Source organism: Rhineura floridana, chromosome 10 (genome assembly GCF_030035675.1).
Source record: "Rhineura floridana isolate rRhiFlo1 chromosome 10, rRhiFlo1.hap2, whole genome shotgun sequence".
In the NCBI taxonomy this organism is placed as follows: Eukaryota; Metazoa; Chordata; class Lepidosauria; order Squamata; family Rhineuridae; genus Rhineura; species Rhineura floridana.
In genome coordinates this window covers 47,521,785-47,546,461 of record NC_084489.1, presented here as the reverse complement: position 1 = coordinate 47,546,461, position 24,677 = coordinate 47,521,785, and the positions used below count along the sequence as shown (strand labels likewise).

The 24,677-nt window shown below is 43.6% G+C and overlaps 2 protein-coding genes and 1 long non-coding RNA gene across 5 annotated transcripts; 2 read left to right on the top strand and 1 right to left on the bottom strand.

Moving 5' to 3' along the window:
* Positions 1–242: 242 nt before the first annotated feature.
* On the bottom strand, positions 243–7,919 carry LOC133365243 (uncharacterized). Its single transcript, XR_009758143.1, has 3 exons — positions 6,324–7,919; positions 3,104–3,178; positions 243–606 (listed from the first exon to the last, which is right to left on the bottom strand). It is a non-coding gene; the product is annotated as an uncharacterized LOC133365243 (long non-coding RNA).
* LOC133365242 (ADP-ribosylation factor-like protein 4A) lies at positions 6,676–10,236 on the top strand. Of its 2 annotated transcripts, none has more exons than XM_061586854.1 (2): positions 6,676–7,037; positions 7,714–10,236. In XM_061586854.1, exon 2 carries the CDS (start codon positions 7,822–7,824, stop codon positions 8,422–8,424), a length of 603 nt encoding a protein of 200 aa, XP_061442838.1. In that variant the 5' UTR covers positions 6,676–7,037; positions 7,714–7,821; the 3' UTR covers positions 8,425–10,236. The 2 variants fall into 2 exon arrangements, with proteins under 2 accessions (XP_061442838.1, XP_061442839.1); XM_061586855.1 differs by lacking the exon at positions 6,676–7,037 and adding an exon at positions 7,044–7,142.
* Positions 10,237–18,678: 8,442 nt separating this feature from the next.
* LOC133365020 (ADP-ribosylation factor-like protein 4A) lies at positions 18,679–22,235 on the top strand. Of its 2 annotated transcripts, none has more exons than XM_061586209.1 (2): positions 18,679–19,031; positions 19,708–22,235. In XM_061586209.1, the coding sequence occupies exon 2, from the start codon at positions 19,816–19,818 to the stop codon at positions 20,416–20,418; it is 603 nt and encodes a 200-aa protein (XP_061442193.1). In that variant the 5' UTR covers positions 18,679–19,031; positions 19,708–19,815; the 3' UTR covers positions 20,419–22,235. The 2 variants fall into 2 exon arrangements, with proteins under 2 accessions (XP_061442193.1, XP_061442194.1); XM_061586210.1 differs by lacking the exon at positions 18,679–19,031 and adding an exon at positions 19,038–19,136.
* Positions 22,236–24,677: the final 2,442 nt, after the last annotated feature.

Genomic DNA, 24,677 nt, shown 5'->3' with positions numbered 1-24,677 from the left:
CTCTTTTGCCATAATGTATCATATCCTGTGAACATATTTATTTATTTATTTTATTAATTAAATTTATATACCGCCCCATAGCCGAAGCTCTCTGGGCGGTGCACAACAGACAAACAACCAATATACAATTAAAACCATATGTTAAACAACTTTAAAATAGATTCATTATAGCATAAATCGAACATAATTAAACACAGATAATAAATATTAAAATTAAATTAGTTAAAATATTAGGATGTGAAGATGTTAAGGTGTTAAAAATTACAATATTAAATATTAAAGTATTAAAATATTGAATATCAAAATATTAAAAAGCCTGGGAGAAGAGGAAGGTTTTTACCTGGCGCCGAAAATATAATAATGTTGGCACCAGGCATACCTCATCAGGAAGAGTATTCCACAGTTCGGGGGCCACCACTGAGAAGGCCCTTTTTCTCGTTGTCACCTTCCGGGCTTTGAAAGGAGGAGGGCCTTTGATGTTGAGCACAGTGTACGGGTAGGTTCGTATCGGGAGAGGTGTTCCAACAAGTATTGCGGTCCCACATAACACTTTACTATTAATCACTTCATTGGACAGATTATAATGTCTGGGTTCTAGGTTGTCAACTGTAATTACAACATTATGACAAAATACAAAAAGCAAATCTATCATTAATGTGTACATCAAATGTTGTCTACCATGAAAGCCATGTAATCATTAATCAAGTTAATACATACAATTTTCATTTAAGACATTTTTAGAATGAGCAGGTTAGTAACATTCCCTTGAACTTAAAAATCAGACTCACACTTTCTCTTCCAAGTTGAGATTTAAGTAGTCTAAAGGTTCCCTGGTGACACACACCTTCTGGAATATCCAAAAATACCACAGCATAGATGTGATGATCTCAAACAGTTTTGCTGAAATACCTGTGGTCACTCCAGAGATATGCGTGTGCAGCGAAGCATTGTGTGCAGTTAATACTGCACACGAAAACACTATGCATGAGGATACATTTGCACTGAGAAACTCATTTCTCTCACATATACATGTGTGAAGGTTGCATTGGCATCCATATATACACATTAGACCAGTAGTTCCCAAACTTGTTTTCCCAATGGACCATTTGAACATTGCTGAGAGTCTTGGCAGACCACTTAATGATTTTTCTGCCAGGCAATTGTAATGAACTATGCTAGATACTGTATGATTTTAACTGCATTTTGATTGCTTCTTTTATTTCTTATATTGCATTTTATTGTAATATAATTTGCATTCAATAGAATTATTATTATTATTATTTGATTTATATCCCACCCTTCCTCCCAGCAGAATTCAAGTTGTAATTCAATAAAATACAATGTAAGAAACAAAGCAACAAAAATACAATTAAAATATGAATATTGAATGCAGACATGCCATGGATCACCTGAATGAAGCTCGTGGACCACTCGTGGTCCAAGAACCACAGTTTGGGAAGGCTTTCATTAGACATTATGCATACCAGTGTGCAGGAGGGAGAGAAATAATAGCACATCAGTTAACCTGTATGTAAAGGGGTTGGGAATCTACTTTAAAACTGTGAGATGTAATTTTTTCTGTCGTGTCTAAGTTAGACATAAATTTAGCCATCATTCAGACTCAACCCTATTGAAGGAAAATGTCAGCCAGGATTTAATATTTCACTGGCAAGACTGATTGGATACCAGATTCTATCAGATTTATTTAGTATTAGACATTAATCATCTTAATGTCATCTCAAGGCGATGTACAATGTAAAAATAGCAGATCTCAGATACAAAACTCATGGGATTCAAAATTTAAAATGCCATAAAACAGTTCTGGTGAACACATAAAAAATAATACAGTTCACAAGACCTCCTCCCGTATTGTCATAATCACCACATAGTTAATCTTTAAAACTAATTTCACACCAAGAAACAAGAATAAGCAAAAACAAGTTTTTGCTCGACACTGAAATAATGTCAGAGTTGGTACCAAGAGAAACTCCCTTGCTTATGTGCTTACATCTACTAATAAATTGGTACAGATAAACGTGTCATCCCCCCCTTCAAAGATTCTATTTCCCAACTTTAAAATCAGAACTTGGTATGATAAAATCCAGTCAGCATTTTCAATCTGCTCTCTGAAGTCATTTGGATTTTCCTCTATAAGATATAGCAATATCAGGTTTATGGTCATTCAGTGGATGGAAAACATTGATACAGATTTCAGGTAGGTGGCAGGAAAAGACTATTGCTCATGTTTATGTGGGTCTAAACAGACTTTTCTCCACTTTCTATTTTGTGTGTGCTTCCCTCTCCCTGTTTTCTTCCTATAATCCTAGATTAGAAACTCCCAGTCTCAGGAACACACATTGACTTTATAATGACTGGACAAATCCTAGCAGAACAAGCGATTAATCATCTGCAAAATAATAGTGGCAACAGATCTACAAGCAGCCTGTAATGAGCCACATGACATTCAATGCTGCTTTTGTGAAAGTCTAATATATTTATTGGATGTGGGGAATTAAACAAAGCAAGCAAAGATATGGCATTAGCCAAGCAAGACACACAAAGACAAAGGCTTGGACCAAGATTTTTGGCTTAGTGGATGAATGGAAAGCAACAGTTAAGACTCAAATAGGCTGTGCTCCAGCCCTGTAGCAAGCCTTCCTTGTTAGATGGGACAGCCACATTTCTATGTGGGGTATGGGGTGGGGGGGAAGAGGCACATAGCATCAGGCACACACACCCCAGTGGAGAGGTTGTGAGGGTCAGGACAGGGGAAAGGAAAGGCAGTGACCTTTCCCCTCATTCCTCCTCCTTACACAGAGTGTGTTAATTTACACGAATGAAGTACAAACTGTTGAATTGTCTCACCCTTTCTTGAAAGAGCCCCAGGAATACCAAACTCAAAAGCTTGAATTTGCCTAGTCCTCTTTCAGCTGTGGTCTGTCCCTGTGTTCTGATTCTTCATGAACTGCATTACTTTGGTAATGACAGTGAGCTGCTGAGCTTGGCTTTGATACTGGATTAGGTATCTCAGTTTTAGATTCCACCCAAAAAATGAATTTGTCCATCCTACAAGTTTAGGGAAGGGCAGAAAGAAAATAAATACCTTAAGGTGTGTTTTATACCTCCTCCTTGAGTGTCCCTCCTTCTGGGTTTGTTGCTGATCTTTATATTTTCCTTCCTGTTGGACAGGGAAAACTTTTTAACTTGTTGCTATATAAAGGACTAATTATGTGATTGGAAACTAATTTGTGGAAAACAAACTTTTTTTCCACTGGTTTCTGGGTTGATTTTTGTATCCAGAAACCTTGAAAAGGCCTCATGCTGAGCTGCACACATTGGGAAAATCAGAAATCACATCTCAGTTTCAGCCTAGGGGGCCAGCCAGCCACCTGTAGTGTGCACAACAGTGTTTCTATTCCTCTAGGGCTGTTTTCATCTTTTGCCATCAAATAGTCAAGAGGAAGAAGAACAAATACCCATAATGATAGCAAGTATAGTGAGTGCTTTAAAAGACTAAGAAGTAACTCAGGGCACATATTTTTTCGGATCACTTTAAGTTATCTCTTTATTTCAAGCTTTAGTAACAAGCACTCAATGCTCCTCTACTCATCATAATAACTGCAGAATAAACAAACTCTTACTTCTTACCGTAGAGTCTAACTATAACCCATAGTATAAAGTTTTAAAATAAAGTCTTCAAGGGTTATGTTACTATACTAGATTCCCCCCCCCAGAATCACTGAAGTAATTATAGGGTGATTGCGATAATGAAAAATCTACCTGAGAAAAAGTTTTGAGTGAGCAGACTTTGGGGGGCTCTTCTAGATGAAGCTTTGGTTATGCACTTGCCCTACCTTATTCAGGGAATTTTTCAGAAGGTCCTGTTCTTAAAATGAGCTGTTATTGTTTAAATGAAGACTGCCATTGTCTGTCATGTCACAAATAAAAAAGAAAATTAAAAAATCCTGAAGGATTGAAGCACAGCTGGGGGTGGTGGTCCACCCATTTGCCCCATCCTGGCTACAGGGCTGTTGTGCTCCCCATTGCCTTCATCAGTGCAGTATATACAGGGAGCAATACATACTGGGTTTGGAGTTTGTGACCAAACAAAGCCTTTTTCTACACAATGCATGCTTACTTGTTCCTTATTTAAAGGAACAGTTCCTTATTTAGAATTAAAATTCTGTATTGCTAAATTAGGAACTGTTCCTTTAAATAAGGAACAGGTGGCAAACCAACCTAGTGATGTGTTGTGATTGGGTGCAGAGTTAGAGATGTACTGTGATAGGCTGAAGAATAAGGCTGCAATCCAATGCATGTCTGCTCAGAAGTAAGCTCCATTGGTTTCAATGAGACTTATTCCCAGGTGAGTGTATACTGGATTGCAGCCTTAGTTGTTGTTGTTGTTGTTATTATTAGATTTATATCCCACCCTTCCTCCCAGTAGGAGCCTAGGGTGGCATCCACAGTTGGAATCCACAGTCAGAACAGACTGTGAATAAGATGGGGCAGTTACTTGGACTTTCCATTGACTTCAATGGAAGCATTTATACTTTCACCAACTCTTCTACAGATATGTGTCTGCGCCACTGGGTTCTTTTTTTTTTTTTACTGTGTGTGTATAGATAAGTTCTCATCCCACATGCCTCCAGCTTCACCCAGCTGCACTGGTGGTGCTCTACTGGCATAAAGATTTTGCAATAGTAACACAATGCCAGCATGGATTCTTTATGTTGGTAGATCACCAGGCTCTGTTGGGGCAGGTGGTGACACAGTGGTTTAAATCAGGAGTAGGATTGCAATATTAATCAAGTATTCAAGTCAAGTAAATTAACTTCCATTGTTTTCTGTCCTGTTCCCCCACACCTTCCTACAACAGATACTCAGCGTTCTGGGGCCATTGAGCATCTTTAGTCCTAACTGGACTGTCTTTGGGTCCTCCCTATCCTTTAGAGTTCCTGCTCATTTTCCCCTTCTGTTTTTAAGGTGGCTCCTGCTCATTTCCCCCGTTTCACACTGCATGCTGGGATAAGAACATAAGAAGAGCCTGCTGGATCAGGCCAGTGGCCCATCTAGTCCAGCATCCTGTTCTCACAGTGGCCTACCAGGTGCCTGGGGGAAGCCCGCAAGCAGGACCCGAGTGCAAGAACACTCTCCCCTCCTGAGGCTTCTGGCAACTGGTTTTCAGAAGCATACTGCCTCTGACTTGGCTGGCAGAGCACAGCCATCATGGCTAGTAGCCATTGATAGCCCTGTCCTCCATGAATTTGTCTAATCTTCTTTTAAAGCCATACAAGCTGGTGGCCATTACTGCATCTTGTGGGAGCAAATTCCATAGTTTAACTATGCGCTGAGTAAAGAAGTACTTCCTTCTGTCTGTCCTGAATCTTCCAACATTCAGCTTCTTTGAATGTCCACGAGTTCCAGTATTATGAGAGAGGGAGAAGAACTTTTCTCTATCCACTTTCTCAATGCCATGCATAATTTTATACACTTCTATCATGTCTCCTCTGACCCGCCTTTTCTCTAAACTTAAAAGCCCCAAATGCTGCAACCTTTCCTCATAAGGGAGTCGCTCCATCCCCTTGATCATTCTGGTTGCCCTCTTCTGAACCTTTTCCAACTCTATAATATCCTTTTTGAGATGAGGCGACCAGAACTGTACACAGTATTCCAAATGCGGCCGCACCATAGATTTATACAACGGCATTATGATATCGGCTGTTTTATTTTCAATACCTTTCCTAATTATCGCTAGCATGGAATTTGCCTTTTTCACAGCTGCCGCACACTGGGTCAACATTTTCATTTTGCTGTCCACTACAACCCCAAGGGATGTAGATCCACAGGGATGTCTGTCATGTGAGCAGCTGTAACTAGCGAAAAACTCCCATGATGTTCCTGTTCCCAGCCTTGCTAATTGATTATTTCTGGTATCATTTGTCACGGAAATTTGCGCTAAACTTCCACTACATTCCACCAGAATTCCGGAGCTACCTGGTATGTCGTGTGAAAGGTCAAATATAATGTGGAAATTAACAGGTAAGAAACTGTCAGAATAACAGAATAAAGTGTAGTGTGAAAGCACTTTCTCTTTTTGACTTAGAAACTTTCTTCAGCTCTTGCCAATCATCAATGCGACTTGCACTTATACATACAAGTGCAAAGATCTGATCATTTCTCACACTTGGCACTACCATTTCCTAACTAGACTCCTGGACCGTCAGTAAAACAGGAAGAAATCCAACAGGTGCCTATCTTTTCCTGGTATGAAAAGGGCTCCCTCTTTCCCTGCTGCAAAGTACCTCCTTGGTTATGAATACCTCACATTTCCCGGTAATGACAGTTGGTTCAGTTGTTTAGTTCTAGTTGTTCAGCGAGTAGCCCTGGGCAGGAAAGAAAGACAACGGCCATGACGCCTGAAACGACTTATGCGGATGAAAGCAACGAGAAGCCGCAGAGGCAACAGGCAGAAAGTCATGAAGGCGGCGCAGCTGAGGGAATGGCTTAGGACGGGGAGTTGTAGAGGCGCGCGAGGGGGCGTGGCCAAAGCTCCGGCTGTTGGAGGGATGGACGCGCGGCCAACCATCTGACAGCTCACGTGACTCAGCACATGGGCCGAGGGACTAGCGCTGAGCATGCGGCGAGCGCATGGAACTCCTTTGGAGGCGGGGCTCTCCGGGCAAGCCGTGTCATCGCTGAGGGGCGGGGCATTGGCTGTCGTCCTTTGCGCTGTGAGGGCGTCATTTGAATGAGGTTGCTAGGAAACGACTGGGGGTCAGGGAGTCAACGGAAAGGCTCTACGGGTATAATGATGATGTTCCACCAGTCTGAAGGAGAAGGCGAAGGGGGTAGATGGCTAGAGTGGCGTAGCTGAAGCCGGCTCGTCTTTTATTGCCCAATCCCCACTCGTATTTCTGGGACGAAGTCGTGTGAACGCGGTGCCTTGGCTTCCCTTCACCTTGTTGGTGACGGGAGGAAACGACGGCTGTCCAGGGTGACATTTGAAGAGACGGACCTCGACATGGCCACAACAGGTGCGGAGGAATGGTAGAGAGGAGAGTCGATGCGCTGCTTGGCAGTGCCCTCAAATCCAAGAGCCTCGAGTAGGGGGTGCTAGACGACCTTTGGTGCTGGCAGAGGCAAGTCGTGCGTTCTTGTCAGAAAAGGGCGGGAACTGAAGGAAAGGAGGCTGGATCGGAGTGCTTATCACTGCTCCAAACCCCCCCCCAAAAGGTGGGCAGGGGATCAAAAGAGACGACTTCCTTTTCCCTTGAAAGCTTAAACGGATTGGACGCTGCAACACACTCCATTCCCTGCTGTTCCGAATGGGGAAAGGAGAGGGGGTTAAAATCAGGTTGGCCACTGGGAGGTGCGGGCAACGAGGAAAGAGGGAGTTTGGGGCTCCGTTTTCTTTGCGCCGCTCCTTTGCCCGCCCACCGCAGCTGTCTCCGTCCAATGAGAGGGGCGCAGTGTGAAAAGGGGCGGGAATCGTGCGGGGTTAGGTGAAGAGAGAGGAGGCGCAGTTGGGCCATAGGCAGTGGCGCTCCTTTGCTGCATCGTAGGAGGGAGCCTTGCTGGAGCTTCTGGGGGTAGCGGAGGAGCAGCTGCGTCAAGGCGGTGGTGGGCGCCTCTCGGCAGGGTTTTCCTACCGCCCGCCACGGACCCCGCGATCGTCCTCTAGGTCTGACCCTGCGCTTGTCTCGTTGTCAGGAAGGGACCGTGACTAGGAAGGAGCCTGAGACCAGCAGCGGCGGGCAGCTTGAGACGGCGACGGAGGGCGACTGGGCCCCCCAGCTCGCCTCGGGCCCCTCCCCTGCGATGGGGAATGGGTTGTCGGAGCAGACGCCGATCCTGTCGAGCCTTCCTTCGTTCCAGTCCTTCCACATTGTGATCCTGGGACTGGATTGTGCCGGCAAGACCACCGTCCTGTACCGGCTACAGTTCAACGAGTTCGTCAACACCGTCCCCACCAAAGGTTTCAACACCGAGAAGATCAAGGTGACGCTGGGCAACAACAAGACGGTCACTTTCCACTTCTGGGACGTCGGAGGCCAGGAGAAGCTGCGGCCCCTCTGGAAGTCCTACACCCGCTGCACGGACGGCATCGTCTTCGTGGTGGATTCTGTGGATGTGGAAAGGATGGAAGAAGCCAAAACGGAACTGCACAAAATCACGCGGATCTCGGAGAACCAAGGAGTGCCTGTGCTCATAGTGGCCAACAAGCAGGACTTGAGACACTCGCTGTCGCTCTCGGAGATGGAAAAGATGTTGGCCACAGGCGAGCTGAGCGCTTCCACTCCCTGGCACCTGCAGCCTACCTGCGCTATCATAGGCGATGGGCTCAAAGAGGGACTCGAGAAACTGCACGATATGATAATTAAGCGAAGGAAAATGCTGAGGCAGCAAAAAAAGAAGAGATGAGCTGCTGTAGCCATGAGGGGTAATTCCTTCTTGGCATTTGACTAAAACACTTTCCAGCACCTGGCCTGCTTGTTTGGATTCTGCACAGCCTAATAAAACAGTCGGCTTGGTGGGAAGCTTTGCAGACACAGACCCGTTACCTGGTCTCCCCACAAGTTTTTTTGGGCACTGCTTTTTTAAGAAAACAAAACAGAAACGGCGCCCTTGTTGCATAGTATAAAATGATCAGGAAACAGATGGGTGGGTAAATGTGACCTGGATATCTTAAACAGCCAAATAAAACAATGAAGAGTGTTCTGCTTGTTGGTGTAATCATATGTCTGAGAGTGCCTTTGCAAGAAAACTGCATTCAAGGCATTCAGTGTTTTTTCAACTACTGCTTGTATGTGGAGTGTTTAGATGAAGATACGCAGCTTTCAAATAGTGTCCTTTAACATATATGGAGCTAGAAAACCATTATTTAAGGAGGCTGTGAATGTGGAGGGTTTTTAATGAAAGGCTGGCTGTATGGTATGCTTTTAGACTGATTCTCTTAAAATAACACTTGGAGCTGGGATGATTTGAACTACCACAGTTGTGGTATTCATGTTATCTGAAGCTTGATGGAGGGGAAAGTATGGAATACGTAAGCATGGATGAGTTTCCTGATAATGTAGCATGCCTTGGTGTGTAGGGGTTCTTTAGAAATAGCTGTCCATCATTAAGCAGTGCTAATCAGGCTTGGACCATACTTAATTGTGCTATGGAGATATGTCTAAAGAGTTTGCTCTCCGACAAAACACTAAATAATGAGACAAAGTCAACTTTTACCATAAGGGACTTGGATTTCTGGATTTTTATAGTGCAATATTACCTTTTAATGAAATTGGTGGCAATAAAATTTGATCATAAATAAGTGTAAATTAAGCTAAATTCAACAGATCTACATATCCCATGTGCCCAGTGCTGTTAAAATGTAGTGCCAGATTGTTGTTTTGTTCTTGCAGTACTCTTGGGAATGTATTGAAGCTTTACAGACTCAAACCATTTTAACACTGTAGAAAAACAAGAGGTTAAAGATGACCTGTGTCTGCTCAAATTATGCTTTAAGCATTCCTTGTTTACAGTGGTGCAAACAGTGTTAAGTGGATGGGACACATATGATGGAAAATATGAGTTTTCTTATTGGTACAGTTTTGTTTTTTTAAAAATGAACAATTTGGGTAGCAGGTTAAAGGGCTAAAGTAAAGCCTATATTACTCTACTGGTGCTGTGAATAATTCCGTTGTAAGAGAACAGCTTAAAGGAACAGCAAGAATTTTCCACTTGGCACAACCAACACAGTGTGTTGGTTTCCTACTAATTAGATAATGGGGAGGATATCAATGTCAGGAAACATAACTTATTGATACTTGTATAAAATCAAATTTTATAGCCAGATACTGCTTCGAAGGTAACCAAAAATGCACTTTAGTGTTTTCCAATACTGAAAGTGACAGCTTTTTAAAAATAAAATAATGAAATCCTGGTCCTTTTTGAAAGAATTGAAGTAGCTTCCAATGGAGCTTTTGTACGTTGGTTATATGTACCTGTACTAGTGACAATGAAAGTCACTTAATGTCTATATTTGTAGAAATGTGGATAACTTCTTAAACCTCAATAAACCCAACTCCAAATGAGTCATCAGCAACAGAAGGTGACAACGGTTCACTGTGTGGATCTTACTTTTTATCAGAACTGTCTGCATGAAACAACCCTTTATTCACGTGAGATTTGTAAATGTGACAATGTTAAAAATTGCAGGTATCTCATTAAAGATTTAATGGCAATTTGCATTACGTTCTATGTTTACAACAGAAATCTGCTTATTGATAGTTATCTACGTTTTTTAAAATATATTTTTATTGCAGTGCCTGATATTGTGCTATAAAATAGGACTTATTAAACTGGAATAGTTCAGCTGCTGTAAGAAAGGTGTGACATCCTGTTCTCTTGCTTTGTTGTCACAGTCCAGCAGCATTCTGCATAACTGCTCTTGCAATCTGAGGCCCTATGTGCACAATTGAATACAAGGTGTAAGGCGCTAGCCCTAGTGTTCTCTTCCTTCATTGAGAGCATATACAGAAGAGTATATGAGGGTTATATCTCCCCTAGCTGCACACCTTTAAAGTACATTTTCAGTGATAATCTGTAGCCAATAGTGTGTTCACTGCAGTTTCATGCGAGAGAAGAAGGAAACAGGAGTTCAAGCAAAAGTAGTAGGACTCTTGACAGTCAGAATTGAGCCACTGAAGTCCACAGTACCAATACAGAGGAATTTCAGAGGTTTTTATGCTCCCAGAAACAATGCAACATTCTTGCATGCACCTCTTATGCTGGGCCCTATGCATTTAACTCTGGTTAACAAATGGCTGTGCAGATAAATGTGGCAGACAAAAGTAGTTGCAGCTGCCAAAAATTCCTATGCCTTGAACCAATGTGGTTTTCTGTGGCTAAATCTGACAGCCAGGGCCCTACTACTTTTGCTTAAAACGCATGTATTTCAGTTCTTAAGAAGCATTTTGGAAGTCTTGGCAGCTCACCAGTGTTTGTAGTAAACTTCATAAAAATGAATTGTTAAATGCATAAGTTGATGCTTTATTAAAGCAGTGCAATTTTGCTGTGTTTGGAGACTGAATAGTCAATTTAGTGGATCTAGAGGGAGCCAGCTGTCTGCTGAGTATTTCTTTTCAATATTTTAGTAAAGGTGTGTCCTCTTAAAACCACCGCTATGATATTTTGCAGCAAGGTGTTTGTTGGATCTCCCACCCCACCCCGCCTTCCTTGTAGCGACACCAGGAAGAACTAAGTATTCTACTGCTGGGAAAGATTAAGTTTGTCCAAGACACACACTCAGCATTCTGTGGCCACTGAATGTGTTCTTTTTGTTTTTTGAGGGTTGGAGGCAGGAGGTGATCAGGTTGACTGCTTGTTTGAGACTCTGCCCTGCCCCCCACCTGCAAGGTTTGCTGAACCTAGTTAATCTCCTTGCTTAAAAGGGGTGTCCTTGCTAGGAGCAGAAGTTAGTTACTTTTCAGTAAAACCATTTGGGTTAGATCTAGGAAGTGCTGGAGACTAGTTTTTCCTCCCTTTTCCAGTAAAATTGTAAGGAAAAGGAGGAAAAAACTTGCTGAGAGAAATACTTAGTGGGTGGGGGAAATATTTCCCTGTGTGGTTTTTTTTGTGCCTCCTCTGCAAGACTTTGAGGTAGATTAATAAACAGGATTCACTCTTAGGTCAGGTTGGTTCTTGTGACATCCAGTAACAACTGCAGTTGAGCCACAGTTTTAAGGTGGAGGTAGAAAGCAGCTAGTAGGTTATCCATTGCATTTTGCAAGAGCTAAGGCAGCTACACACCACCCTTCAATTGCTAACTGAAATTCTGCTATACTTCTGAAGACTACTGAACATTCTAGTAAAACTTAGTATTCTAATGAAACCCCCTGCTCAATGCAGGAATCCAAACCAAAGCATTCCGGACAGATGGCTGTCCAGCTGCCTCTTGAATGCCTCCAGTGTTGGAGAGCCCACTACCTCTCTAGGTAATTGGTTCCATTGTTGTATGGCTCTAACAGTTAGAAAGTTTTTCCTGATGTCCAGTCGAAATCTGGCTTCCTGCACTTGAGCCCATTATTCCGTGTCCTGCACTCTGGGATGATTGAGAAGAGATCCCGGCCCTCCTCTGTGTGACAACCTTTCATGTACTTGAAGAGTGCTATCATATCTCCCCTCAGTCTTCTTCAGGCTAAACATGCTCAGTTCTTTCAGTCTCTCCTCATAGGGCTTGGTTTCTAGTCCCCTGATCATCCTTGTTGCCCTCCTCTGAACCTGTTCCAGTTTGCATCCTTCCTGAAGTGCGGAGACCAGAACTGGATGCAGTATTCAAGATGAGGCCTAACCAGTGCTGAATAGAGGGGAACTTATACTTAATGCGATTTGGAAAGTATACTTCTGTTAATGCAGCCTAATATAGCATATGCAGATGTTTAAAAACACTTAACCTCTTGAGTTGGTAACTGAGCTTTAAGACCTAAACTTTTCCTTCAGAACTAAGCCACACTACTGGCAAGATCACCTCTCCTTTTGCTTTGTTACCACTCATTACTGAACAACAGGATTGGCTCTTTCATCGGTTTTTGTACTATAGCAACCACACTGGAGCAGTTGTCTTCTTATATACAGTGTGTTTCAAACGTGTACAGACTATAGCAATTTAGTGGCTGTCTGGAGGAGAAATCACTGAAAACGTGGGGCCTGCAACAAATGTGCTCCCATCCAGGTGCCAGCCAACAAGCCATACATCCTTTTAGATTAGTCCACTTCCCTCTACCCAGTTTTCTGTCCTGTTCCCCCCCCCCACCTCCCCACAACAGATACTCAGCCTTCTGGGGCCATTGGGCATCTTCAGTCCTGTCTTTGGGTCCTCCCTATCCTTTAGAGGTTTTTGTTTGTGTGAGCCTCAGCTGATAACCTTTCACCTTGTGTATGGATGGTGCTGATTTGGTTACATAAACATCAACACTCAGAATTAGTTCACTACTGGTATAGGATGATTTTGACTTTGGGATGGAAGGGAGGTTCATAGAAATAATTCTTGTTAGTATGAGGAATGAGACTTTATTTAAAACCATGGCAGCCTTTAAGGAGCAGAGTCAACCTTAGAGACTCGCCTGTCCTGTTATGCACTTAGGAGAGTTAATTTGACCTGTACAGGATGTAGACATTCTTATATTTTGCCATGAGGCAAGTCGTCAGTGTTTTTTACACTGATGCAAAAAAGAAGATAGCAACAGTTCTTTGAAAGAATATTGTGGGAGTGCAGAGGAAGCAGGAAGCAGACATGGGGAATGGATGTTCTGGGAATGGTAGAAGGAAATGTGAAGCTTGGGAGTCAGGATTTTAATGACTGGAGCACTCCTAGATGGATTTGGCATTGCGCTATCAAATATCTTGCTACTGTCAACAAACTGAAATTAGTTCAGTTTCCTATTCAGTATTAAATGCATTTAAACATCCCAAAATTATCTGAACAGGATCTAGTGCCCATGGAGAGGAATAAGAAGCATCACAATACAATACAAATTAAGGGCTTCAGAGTATTTCTAGCATGTTTGTAATACTTTTTTAAAAGGTGGCCTAATTTGTGTGTGTGTGGCTATTTAATTTATTTAGAAGCTAGTAAGTCCAATAAGTAGATGCTGTTTCTAAAATTTCAGAAGAATCTTAACTTTTAGTCTGACCTTTTTACAGGGCTTTGCTAAGATACAGGTAACAGGCTTAAAGATGTCATGAAAGCATGTATTCTTGTTTCCACAGAAAGCTTCATTTAGTGTATTGCATATATTTTTGTAGGCAAAGCATTATGTTTGCATGCTGGTGGGTATATCTTGTGCTCATTTGTCTCTTGTGCCAGATCCTATGGACATCTCATTTCCTTGCTACATTGCTGGGATCTAATCTGGCACCTGGTGCTTCATTAGTAGCAGTTTTGTGTATCGCTGTGGCATTGCTTCCTGATAGCCTATGTTATGGTCTTGCTGAGCCACAGAAATGTGTACTGTGTCTTTTACAGTGTGAGGGATGGTAAAAGTGGAATGGGAGGGCAGTTTCCTGATGGCAGCATAGGCAGGATTGGATGGGCCTTTGAGACAACTCTAGATCCCTTGCATGGTTGTAGTAGTGCACACATGTCAAGCACAGTGGGATGCTCTTTAGCTGCAGTGGCATGACCCTCTCCTTATATTACATTAGCTGAAGTGTAGATTCATAAGATCAGCTGCCAATTACTTTGCCTCTTCCTTTTTACTGAGCTCTGTTTTTAACTTCTTAATGAAAACAGACAGACAACTGTTTGGAATAACCACCCTGCTAGGAGGACCTCCAGTTTGTCCAGTTCATCATTAAACAAGTGTTTTTTTATCTCATAAACCTCAGTCTTTTAAAACCGACATTTTCATGCACCATTAAATAACAAAAAGCAGCATATGTACTTGACGGAATTCTCAAAGCTTTGGTGGCAAAATTAGCTTTGGGATAGGGCTGCTTCAGAAGCTTGGGAGGACATGTTCTATTCATGTTTGGCAAGGAAAGTCCTGATGCAAAGCTGGCTTATCGAAGAAGAAATGAAAAGGTAAGAGTATTTTCGGCTTGTGTACAATAGGGATGATTTCTAAAATTATCTCACTGTTGCTAAGATCAGATGAGCCTCATGGTGTTAGCAGTCTTAGAAAGCCCTACTCCAAATGCTCTGCTGCCATTTGTAACACCCATCTCGTGATGTGACCTGATGTTAAATGTTTGTAGTTTCTAGCAGACCTCAAGCATGACAGGTCTCATGCTTCAACGTGGTAGACAAAACACTGAAAGCATCCAGAAAACACATCTTGCACTGCTGAGCCAGTTTGTTTTCATTGGAAAAAATAATTTCTTTTGATAGTTGCACAAATGTATCTGGCAACTGTAATATCTCTGTGTAGTCTTGAAAATGCAAGTTGTCTATGAGTTTACAGAGTGCATATGAAACAGACCACTGACGTATGTGCCAAATACAATTTCTGCATTATTAGTCTCATGTGTAGAGAGAAGAGCATCTTCTGCATGAAGCAATGGTTTCTAAAAAGGCAGGGAACCTCTACTAGTCTGCTGCAGGGTGTGCAACAGAATGATAGGCTATGGCTCTAAAAAGGCTGGCCCTTGCTTCATTATCTAGCACCCACCCAAGCTTTATCAATGATAACCGCACTCATGTCTTGTCCAGTTCTCCTCCCTTTTTCTCCCAGAAGTGCTTACGGGGTAGACGGGGTGCCTGACTCAGCTACATTAGGCTATGAGCAGAAGTTACTCTGGCATGAAGATAAAGCAAAAGGAGGTTTCATTTTCTTATTTTGTGCATCAAGGTATTGTTAAACTTCAAGCTCTTTAGTGCCACAATGGATCTCTGCCAATTGTAAGAGGCAGCATAGATTTGTTTTGTTCCACAGTCGCATTTTAGCACACCAACCCTGCACTATTGTCTTTATCTAAGAGATGAGATGCTGGAATCCTCTGATTGGCTTACCCATCTCTTGTTACCAGTCTTGAAAAGAACAGTTCGAGGGGACACTGCAGGAGGAGGGATTTAATTCTTCTCTTTACACCACTTTCTTGGATATATGATCTGAAAGTACATGAGGTCCAGATCTTGCTGAAGCTAAGAAGGTCTGGTTCTGGCGGTCACTGCCTGGATGGGAGACCTCCTGGGAATCACATGAAAGCAATCCATAATGCAAGAAGCATGGTATATAACTATAAGCAAACAAATAAATAAAATATCAGACACCCCCACCAAGCTGGTATTTGGCTCATTACTGAAAAACATGTGAATTTGCATGTTTGAATTAGCGAAGGAGTAGAAAAGGTTATATCCTGTTCAATCCCCAGCACCACCTTGATGCAGTGCAGAGGCCCTAGCTGAGTTTAAAATAAATTCAACGAGGCAGGATATTCAGTCATGGATCTCCAATGCCCTGTCTGGTTTGACCCTAAGGCAATTGTGCGTGACTCATGAGTGCAGCCTACTAGCCATGCATTGTTACCTGCTAGGGTGATCTAAATCCCATCCCTGCTTTGCTGTTGTGGGCAGGTGACAAGAGCTGAGGAGATGTACTGCCACCACCATCTCTACCTGGCTGGTGTGCTGCTTTGGGGTGGGCCACAAGTTGTCAGGTGCAATTAGGGATCCCCTAAAACAGATGGAAAAAACTTCCATGCCAGCTGCTGCCAAGGATGCATAGCAATGTGTCACAGCAATTGAGACAGGGCCAGCCCTACCATTAGGCAGAGTGAAGCAGCTGCCTCAGGCAGCAGATGCTATGGGTAGGTGGGCAGCAGAGATGAGATGTTGGAGAGCAGAGCTTTGTGCGCTGCATAGGTTGCCTTGCAGTCCCTAAGCTAGCCTGTTGCCCCGTCACCAGCACTGAAGTAAAATTAAACTTCTAGTCCAATTGCTTTGGTACATTGTGAGGGTGGGGGTATTGCTACCTTGACCTTCACCTCAGGCTGCATAATGTCTTTGCCCAGCCCTGCATTTATAGAATTCACATACTGAATGTATGAATACATTGTGTCCTCCGTGGACATGGTGTTGTCCCATAGAAAACTTTGCTGCTACTGCCTCCCATGGCTGGCAAAATGGAAAAGCCACCCTTGTGTGTGTGGGGGTGAATCTTTTGAATGAGTGGAGGAAAGCCTGATAGCGATAAGCTACAGAAAATTATGAATGAAGTCCCTGTTGAAGAGGTCAACAATGGCTAAGCGATCCTGACTTCTCATAACGGCTATTTTTATTTTAAAATCTTAACAGAAGAAGAAGAAAACCAAAAACGCTTGTGTATTTTAAAAGGAGTCTTTCTTTCATTTAATTCAGGTCTAGTGGAGTGTTGAATAATTTTTTTTCCCGGACATGAGGCTTCATAGATCTTCTTTTTGACTTTGTTGCTTTGTGATGAAGCAGTCTGCGGCACAGGATGTAGCTGCTACCAGATGATAATGCAAAGTGAAAGGCTGGACCACGGGAAGCCCCAGGGTGGCTCAGCGTGGTGCTGGATTCTCACGAAGAACTGATTGCTTTCCCATAATAAGAACAGGAACTGGGGCAGATAATCCATGTAAATATACTTGCTTCTGCGGCAGATTCACAAGCATGACCTTTGTTTGGGAAAAATATATACCCTTGCTTGATGAATTAAAATTCATACCACTAGTAGTCCTGGCAATATTGCTTTTGTGATGTTTTGGGGGGTGGATTCTGTGGCATTATCTTATTTCTTAAAGCAGTATCCCTGAGAGCCAGTGTGGTGTAGTGGTTAAGGTAGGTTAAGTGGTTAAGACAGGAACTGCTACAAAACAAAACAAAATGTCTGGGCAGCAACAGAGATAAGTTTGGTTAGGCGGGCTGATGACTGGCCCAGGCTAAGTGACCAAGTGTGAGGAGAGAAGGAGCAGGGAAGGTTTTAAGAAGGGATTCTGTGTCAGAGCAGGCGGCCTGTTCCAGGCCCACCGGGGAAACAGTTCAAGGAGTGAGTGAGTGCCACCTAAGATTTCCAGGCAAGGTGCCACTGGAGAGCAATTTTTTGTGGCAGTTACCACAGGGAAAGGTGTAGGAGTGGTGTGAGCCCAGGCCTTAAGGGAGGAATTCTGAGTGAAGGCCAGCAGCAGACCACAGCCAGAAGACTTGTGAGACTGAGCCCCAGGAAACTGAAAGAAGTTCTGCCAGAAAGAGTTTGGAATTTGGAGGAAGTACTCAGGAAAAGCCCAGCCCACTCTCTATTTACTTATTCCCATGTAAGAAAAAAATGAAGCACATCTATCATTCTGGTTGACCCCAGGGAACGAGGAGCCACAGGCAATAATTCTCGCATGTAGTCTGTGCATGCAATAATTCTCGCATGTAGCCCCCAGCTTCGAACACATATGCATGGGTCCTTGTAGGGCACAGCAGCAGGGCCCCCAACAGCACACCTGCACCAGGTCCATAAACCCTCTGCGTGGACTTGCAAACTTGACAACAAGGGCACTGCTATTTTTCCCAGGGATGGCCCAGAGTATACATACTGTGGGAAGGGTGTGGCAGTACATAGACATGTAAAATTACGTAGGGCAATCTCTCTTTTTGACTTAGAAACTTTCTTCAGCTCTTGCCAATCATCAATGCGACTTGCACTTATACATACAAGTGCAAAGATCTGATCATTTCTCACACTTGGCACTACCATTTCCTAACTAGACTCCTGGACCGTCAGTAAAACAGGAAGAAATCCAACAGGTGCCTATCTTTTCCTGGTATGAAAAGGGCTCCCTCTTTCCCTGCTGCAAAGTACCTCCTTGGTTATGAATACCTCACATTTCCCGGTAATGACAGTTGGTTCAGTTGTTTAGTTCTAGTTGTTCAGCGGGTAGCCCTGGGCAGGAAAGAAAGACAACGGCCATGACGCCTGAAACGACTTATGCGGATGAAAGCAACGAGAAGCCGCAGAGGCAACAGGCAGAAAGTCATGAAGGCGGCGCAGCTGAGGGAATGGCTTAGGACGGGGAGTTGTAGAGGCGCGCGAGGGGGCGTGGCCAAAGCTCCGGCTGTTGGAGGGATGGACGCGCGGCCAACCATCTGACAGCTCACGTGACTCAGCACATGGGCCGAGGGACTAGCGCTGAGCATGCGGCGAGCGCATGGAACTCCTTTGGAGGCGGGGCTCTCCGGGCAAGCCGTGTCATCGCTGAGGGGCGGGGCATTGGCTGTCGTCCTTTGCGCTGTGAGGGCGTCATTTGAATGAGGTTGCTAGGAAACGACTGGGGGTCAGGGAGTCAACGGAAAGGCTCTACGGGTATAATGATGATGTTCCACCAGTCTGAAGGAGAAGGCGAAGGGGGTAGATGGCTAGAGTGGCGTAGCTGAAGCCGGCTCGTCTTTTATTCCCCAATCTCCACTCGTATTTCTGGGACGAAGTCGTGTGAACGCGGTGCCTTGGCTTCCCTTCACCTTGTTGGTGACGGGAGGAAACGACGGCTGTCCAGGGTGACATTTGAAGAGACGGACCTCGACATGGCCACAACAGGTGCGGAGGAATGGTAGAGAGGAGAGTCGATGCGCTGCTTGGCAGTGCCCTCAAATCCAAGAGCCTCGAGTAGGGGGTGCTAGACGACCTTTGGTGCTGGCAGAGGCAAGTCGTGCGTTCTTGTCAGAAAAGGGCGGGAACTGAAGGAAAGGAGGCTGGATCGGAGTGCTTATCACTGCTCCAAACCCCCCCCCAAAAGGTGGGCAGGGGATCAAAAGAGACGACTTCCTTTTCCCTTGAAAGCTTAAACGGATTGGACGCTGCAACACACTCCATTCCCTGCTGTTCCGAATGGGGAAAGGAGAGGGGGTTAAAATCAGGTTGGCCACTGGGAGGTGCGGGCAACGAGGAAAGAGGGAGTTTGGGGCTCCGTTTTCTTTGCGCCGCTCCTTTGCCCGCCCACCGCAGCTGTCTCCGTCCAATGAGAGGGGCGCAGTGTGAAAAGGGGCGGGAATCGTGCGGGGTTAGGTGAAGAGAGAGGAGGCGCAGTTGGGCCATAGGCAGTGGCGCTCCTTTGCTGCATCGTAGGAGGGAGCCTTGCTGGAGCTTCTGGGGGTAGCGGAGGAGCAGCTGCGTCAAGGCGGTGGTGGGCGCCTCTCGGCAGGGTTTTCCTACCGCCCGCCACGGACCCCGCGATCGTCCTCTAGGTCTGACCCTGCGCTTGTCTCGTTGTCAGGAAGGGACCGTGACTAGGAAGGAGCCTGAGACCAGCAGCGGCGGGCAGCTTGAGACGGCGACGGAGGGCGACTGGGCCCCCCAGCTCGCCTCGGGCCCCTCCCCTGCGATGGGGAATGGGTTGTCGGAGCAGACGCCGATCCTGTCGAGCCTTCCTTCGTTCCAGTCCTTCCACATTGTGATCCTGGGACTGGATTGTGCCGGCAAGACCACCGTCCTGTACCGGCTACAGTTCAACGAGTTCGTCAACACCGTCCCCACCAAAGGTTTCAACACCGAGAAGATCAAGGTGACGCTGGGTAACAACAAGACGGTCACTTTCCACTTCTGGGACGTCGGAGGCCAGGAGAAGCTGCGGCCCCTCTGGAAGTCCTACACCCGCTGCACGGACGGCATCGTCTTCGTGGTGGATTCTGTGGATGTGGAAAGGATGGAAGAAGCCAAAACGGAACTGCACAAAATCACGCGGATCTCGGAGAACCAAGGAGTGCCTGTGCTCATAGTGGCCAACAAGCAGGACTTGAGACACTCGCTGTCGCTCTCGGAGATGGAAAAGATGTTGGCCACAGGCGAGCTGAGCGCTTCCACTCCCTGGCACCTGCAGCCTACCTGCGCTATCATAGGCGATGGGCTCAAAGAGGGACTCGAGAAACTGCACGATATGATAATTAAGCGAAGGAAAATGCTGAGGCAGCAAAAAAAGAAGAGATGAGCTGCTGTAGCCATGAGGGGTAATTCCTTCTTGGCATTTGACTAAAACACTTTCCAGCACCTGGCCTGCTTGTTTGGATCCTGCACAGCCTAATAAAACAGTCGGCTTGGTGGGAAGCTTTGCAGACACAGACCCGTTACCTGGTCTCCCCACAAGTTTTTTTGGGCACTGCTTTTTTAAGAAAACAAAACAGAAACGGCGCCCTTGTTGCATAGTATAAAATGATCAGGAAACAGATGGGTGGGTAAATGTGACCTGGATGTCTTAAACAGCCAAATAAAACAATGAAGAGTGTTCTGCTTGTTGGTGTAATCATATGTCTGAGAGTGCCTTTGCAAGAAAACTGCATTCAAGGCATTCAGTGTTTTTTCAACTACTGCTTGTATGTGGAGTGTTTAGATGAAGATACGCAGCTTTCAAATAGTGTCCTTTAACATATATGGAGCTAGTAAACCATTATTTAAGGAGGCTGTGAATGTGGAGGGTTTTTAATGAAAGGCTGGCTGTATGGTATGCTTTTAGACTGATTCTCTTAAAATAACACTTGGAGCTGGGATGATTTGAACTACCACAGTTGTGGTATTCATGTTATCTGAAGCTTGATAGAGGGGAAAGTATGGAATACGTAAGCATGGATGAGTTTCCTGATAATGTAGCATGCCTTGGTGTGTAGGGGTTCTTTAGAAATAGCTGTCCATCATTAAGCAGTGCTAATCAGGCTTGGACCATAGTTAATTGTGCTATGGAGATATGTTCTAAAGAGTTTGCTCTCCGACAAAACACTAAATAATGAGACAGTCAACTTTTACCATAAGGGACTTGGGTTTCTGGATTTTTATAGTGCAATATTACCTTTTAATGAAATTGGTGGCAATAAAATTTGATCATAAATAAGTGTAAATTAAGCTAAATTCAACAGATCTACATATCCCATGTGCCCAGTGCTGTTAAAATGTAGTGCCAGATTGTTGTTTTGTTCTTGCAGTACTCTTAGAAATGTATTGAAACTTTACAGACTTTAACCATTTTAACACTGTAGAAAAACAAGAGGTTAAAGATGACCTGTGTCTGCTCAAATTATGCTTTAAGCCTTCCTTGTTTACAGTGGTGCAAACAGTGTTAAGTGGATGGGACACATATGATGGAAAAAAATGAGTTTTCTTACTGGTACAGTTTTGTTTTTGTTTTTTTAAAAATGAACAATTTGGGTAGCAGGTTAAAGGGCTAAAGTAAAGCCTGTATTACTCTACTGGTGCTGTGAATAATTCCGTTGTAAGAGAACAGCTTAAAGGAACAGCAAGAATTTTCCACTTGGCACAACCAACACAGTGTGTTCACTTACCTACTAATCAGATAATGGGGAGGATATCTGAATGTCAGGAAACATAACTTATTGATACTTGTATAAAATCAAATTTTATAGCCAGATACTGCTTCGAAGGTAACCAAAAATGCAATTTAGTGTTTTCCAATACTGAAAGTGACAGCTTTTTAAAAATAAAATAATGAAATCCTGGTCCTTTTTGAAAGAATTGAAGTAGCTTCCAATGGAGCTTTTGTACGTTGGTTATATGTACCTGTACTAGTGACAATGAAAGTCACTTAATGTCTATATTTATAGAAATGTGGATAACCTCTTAAACCTCAATAAACCCAACTCCAAATGAGTCATCAGCAACAGAAGGTGACAACATTTCACTGTGTGGATCTTACTTTTTATCAGAACTGTCTGCATGAAACAACCCTTTATTCACGTGAGATTTGTAAATGTGACAATGTTAAAAATTGCAGGTATCTCATTAAAGATTTAATGGTAATTTGCATTACGTTCTATGTTTACAACAGAAATCTGCTTATTGATAGTTATCTACGTTTTTCAAAATATATTTTTATTGCAGTGCCTGATATTGTGCTATAAAATAGGACTTATTAAACTGGAATAGTTCAGCTGCTGTAAGAAAGGTGTGACATCCTGTTCTCTTGCTTTGTTGTCACAGTCCAGCAGCATTCTGCATAACTGCTCTTGCAATCTGAGGCCCTATGTGCATAATTGAATACAAGGTGTAAGACGCTAGCCCTAATGTTCTCTTCCTTCATTGAGAGCATATACAGAAGAGTATATGAGGGTTATATCTCCCCTAGCTGCACACCTTTAAAGTACATTTTCAGTGATAATCTGTAGCCAATAGTGTGTTCACTGCAGTTTCATGTGAGAGAAGAAGGAAACAGGAGTTCAAGCAAAAGTAGTAGGACTCTTGACTGTCAGAATTAAGCCACTGAAGTCCACAGTACCAATACAGAGGAATTTCAGAGGTTTTTATGCTCCCAGAAACAATGCAACATTCTTGCATGCACCTCTTATGCTGGGCCCTATGTTAAACTCTGGTTAACAAATGGCTGTGTAGATAAATGTGGCAGACAAAAGTTGTTGCAGCTGCCAAAAATTCCTGTGCCTTGAACCTATGTGGTTTTCTGTGGCTAAATCTGACAGTCAGGGCCCTACTACTTTTGCTTAAAACGCATGTATTTCAGTTCTTAAGAAGCATTTTAGAAGTCTTGGCAGCTCACCAGTGTTTGTAGTAAACTTCATAAAAATGAATTGTTAAATGCATAAGTTGATGCTTTATTAAAGCAGTGCAATTTTGCTGTGTTTGGAGACTGAATAGTCAATTTAGTGGATCTAGAGGGAGCCAGCTGTCTGCTGAGTATTTCTTTTCAATATTTTAGTAAAGGTGTGTCCTCTTAAAACTACCGCTATGATATTTTGCAGCAAGGTGTTTGTTGGATCTCCCACCCCACCCCGCCTTCCTTGTAGCGACACCAGGAAGAACTAAGTATTCTACTGCTGGGAAAGATTAAGTTTGTCCAAGACACACACTCAGCATTCTGTGGCCACTGAATGTGTTCTTTTTGTTTTTTGAGGGTTGGAGGCAGGAGGTGATCAGGTTGACTGCTTGTTTGAGACTCTGCCCTGCCCCCCACCTGCAAGGTTTGCTGAACCTAGTTAATCTCCTTGCTTAAAAGGGGTGTCCTTGCTAGGAGCAGAAGTTAGTTACTTTTCAGTAAAACCATTTGGGTTAGATCTAGGAAGTGCTGGAGACTAGTTTTTCCTCCCTTTTCCAGTAAAATTGTAAGGAAAAGGAGGAAAAAACTTGCTGAGAGAAATACTTAGTGGGTGGGGGAAATATTTCCCTGTGTGTTTTTTTTGGTGCCTCCTCTGCAAGACTTTGAGGTAGATTAATAAACAGGATTCACTCTTAGGTCAGGTTGGTTCTTGTGACATCCAGTAACAACTGCAGTTGAGCCACAGTTTTAAGGTGGAGGTAGAAAGCAGCTAGTAGGTTATCCATTGCATTTTGCAAGAGCTAAGGCAGCTACACACCACCCTTCAATTGCTAACTGAAATTCTGCTATACTTCTGAAGACTACTGAACATTCTAGTAAAACTTAGTATTCTAATGAAAGAAGCTCATGGTAATCCATGTGATGATGCACAGTTGCATGTTCAATACATGTTCTGGTACTGTGAGTGTAATTTTATTATGGTTTCTTCCTTCCATCAGGGAACCTAGGGCAGCATACATGTCATTTCCAGGCAGTCACACATCCAAGCATGCATTGTGCCTCGCTAGCTATAGCTAGTTTGGTATAGATGACAGTGTTGGGTGACACATACTGCAAAAAGAACAATGTTTCCAGACACTTGAAATTATCTTGATCTAAAGGCAAGTCTTACTAGTTCTTATGATATCTCACCAAGTAGAGTTAGAAAATTCAGCCACGCTCTAATATACACACAGACTGCAGAGACAGGAGGATGGGACATAACTGTTTACAGCTCTTCTATGGGGAAATCCTTTATTTGTGTTGCAGTGATTCACTGAAACTATGCCTTTGCATTTTTCTTTATTTTGAAAGGGATGCTATCAATCTTGATAAGCAATAGATATATAACTTTGTAAATAAGCACCAACTTTGTAAATAAGCACCAGATGTGAGTTGGGTCCCACTGAAATCCATGTGAAAAGTAATGGGAACGTAAGTGCAACTAACGGTCTAGATCCTACTCAGTGAGAGTAATGGAGCAAGCATCTAGAAATATTTCACTTGGTCACGGGTAACTAATTCCAATCTGTTTTGATTTGAAGGAAAAGCTTAAAGGTACTTGTGATGTCCTTATATGTTAAAAACTGTAAATATGGTAAGTGCGCAGAGTGGTAAGCGGCGGTAATGCAGTCGAAGCTCTGTTCATGGCCGGA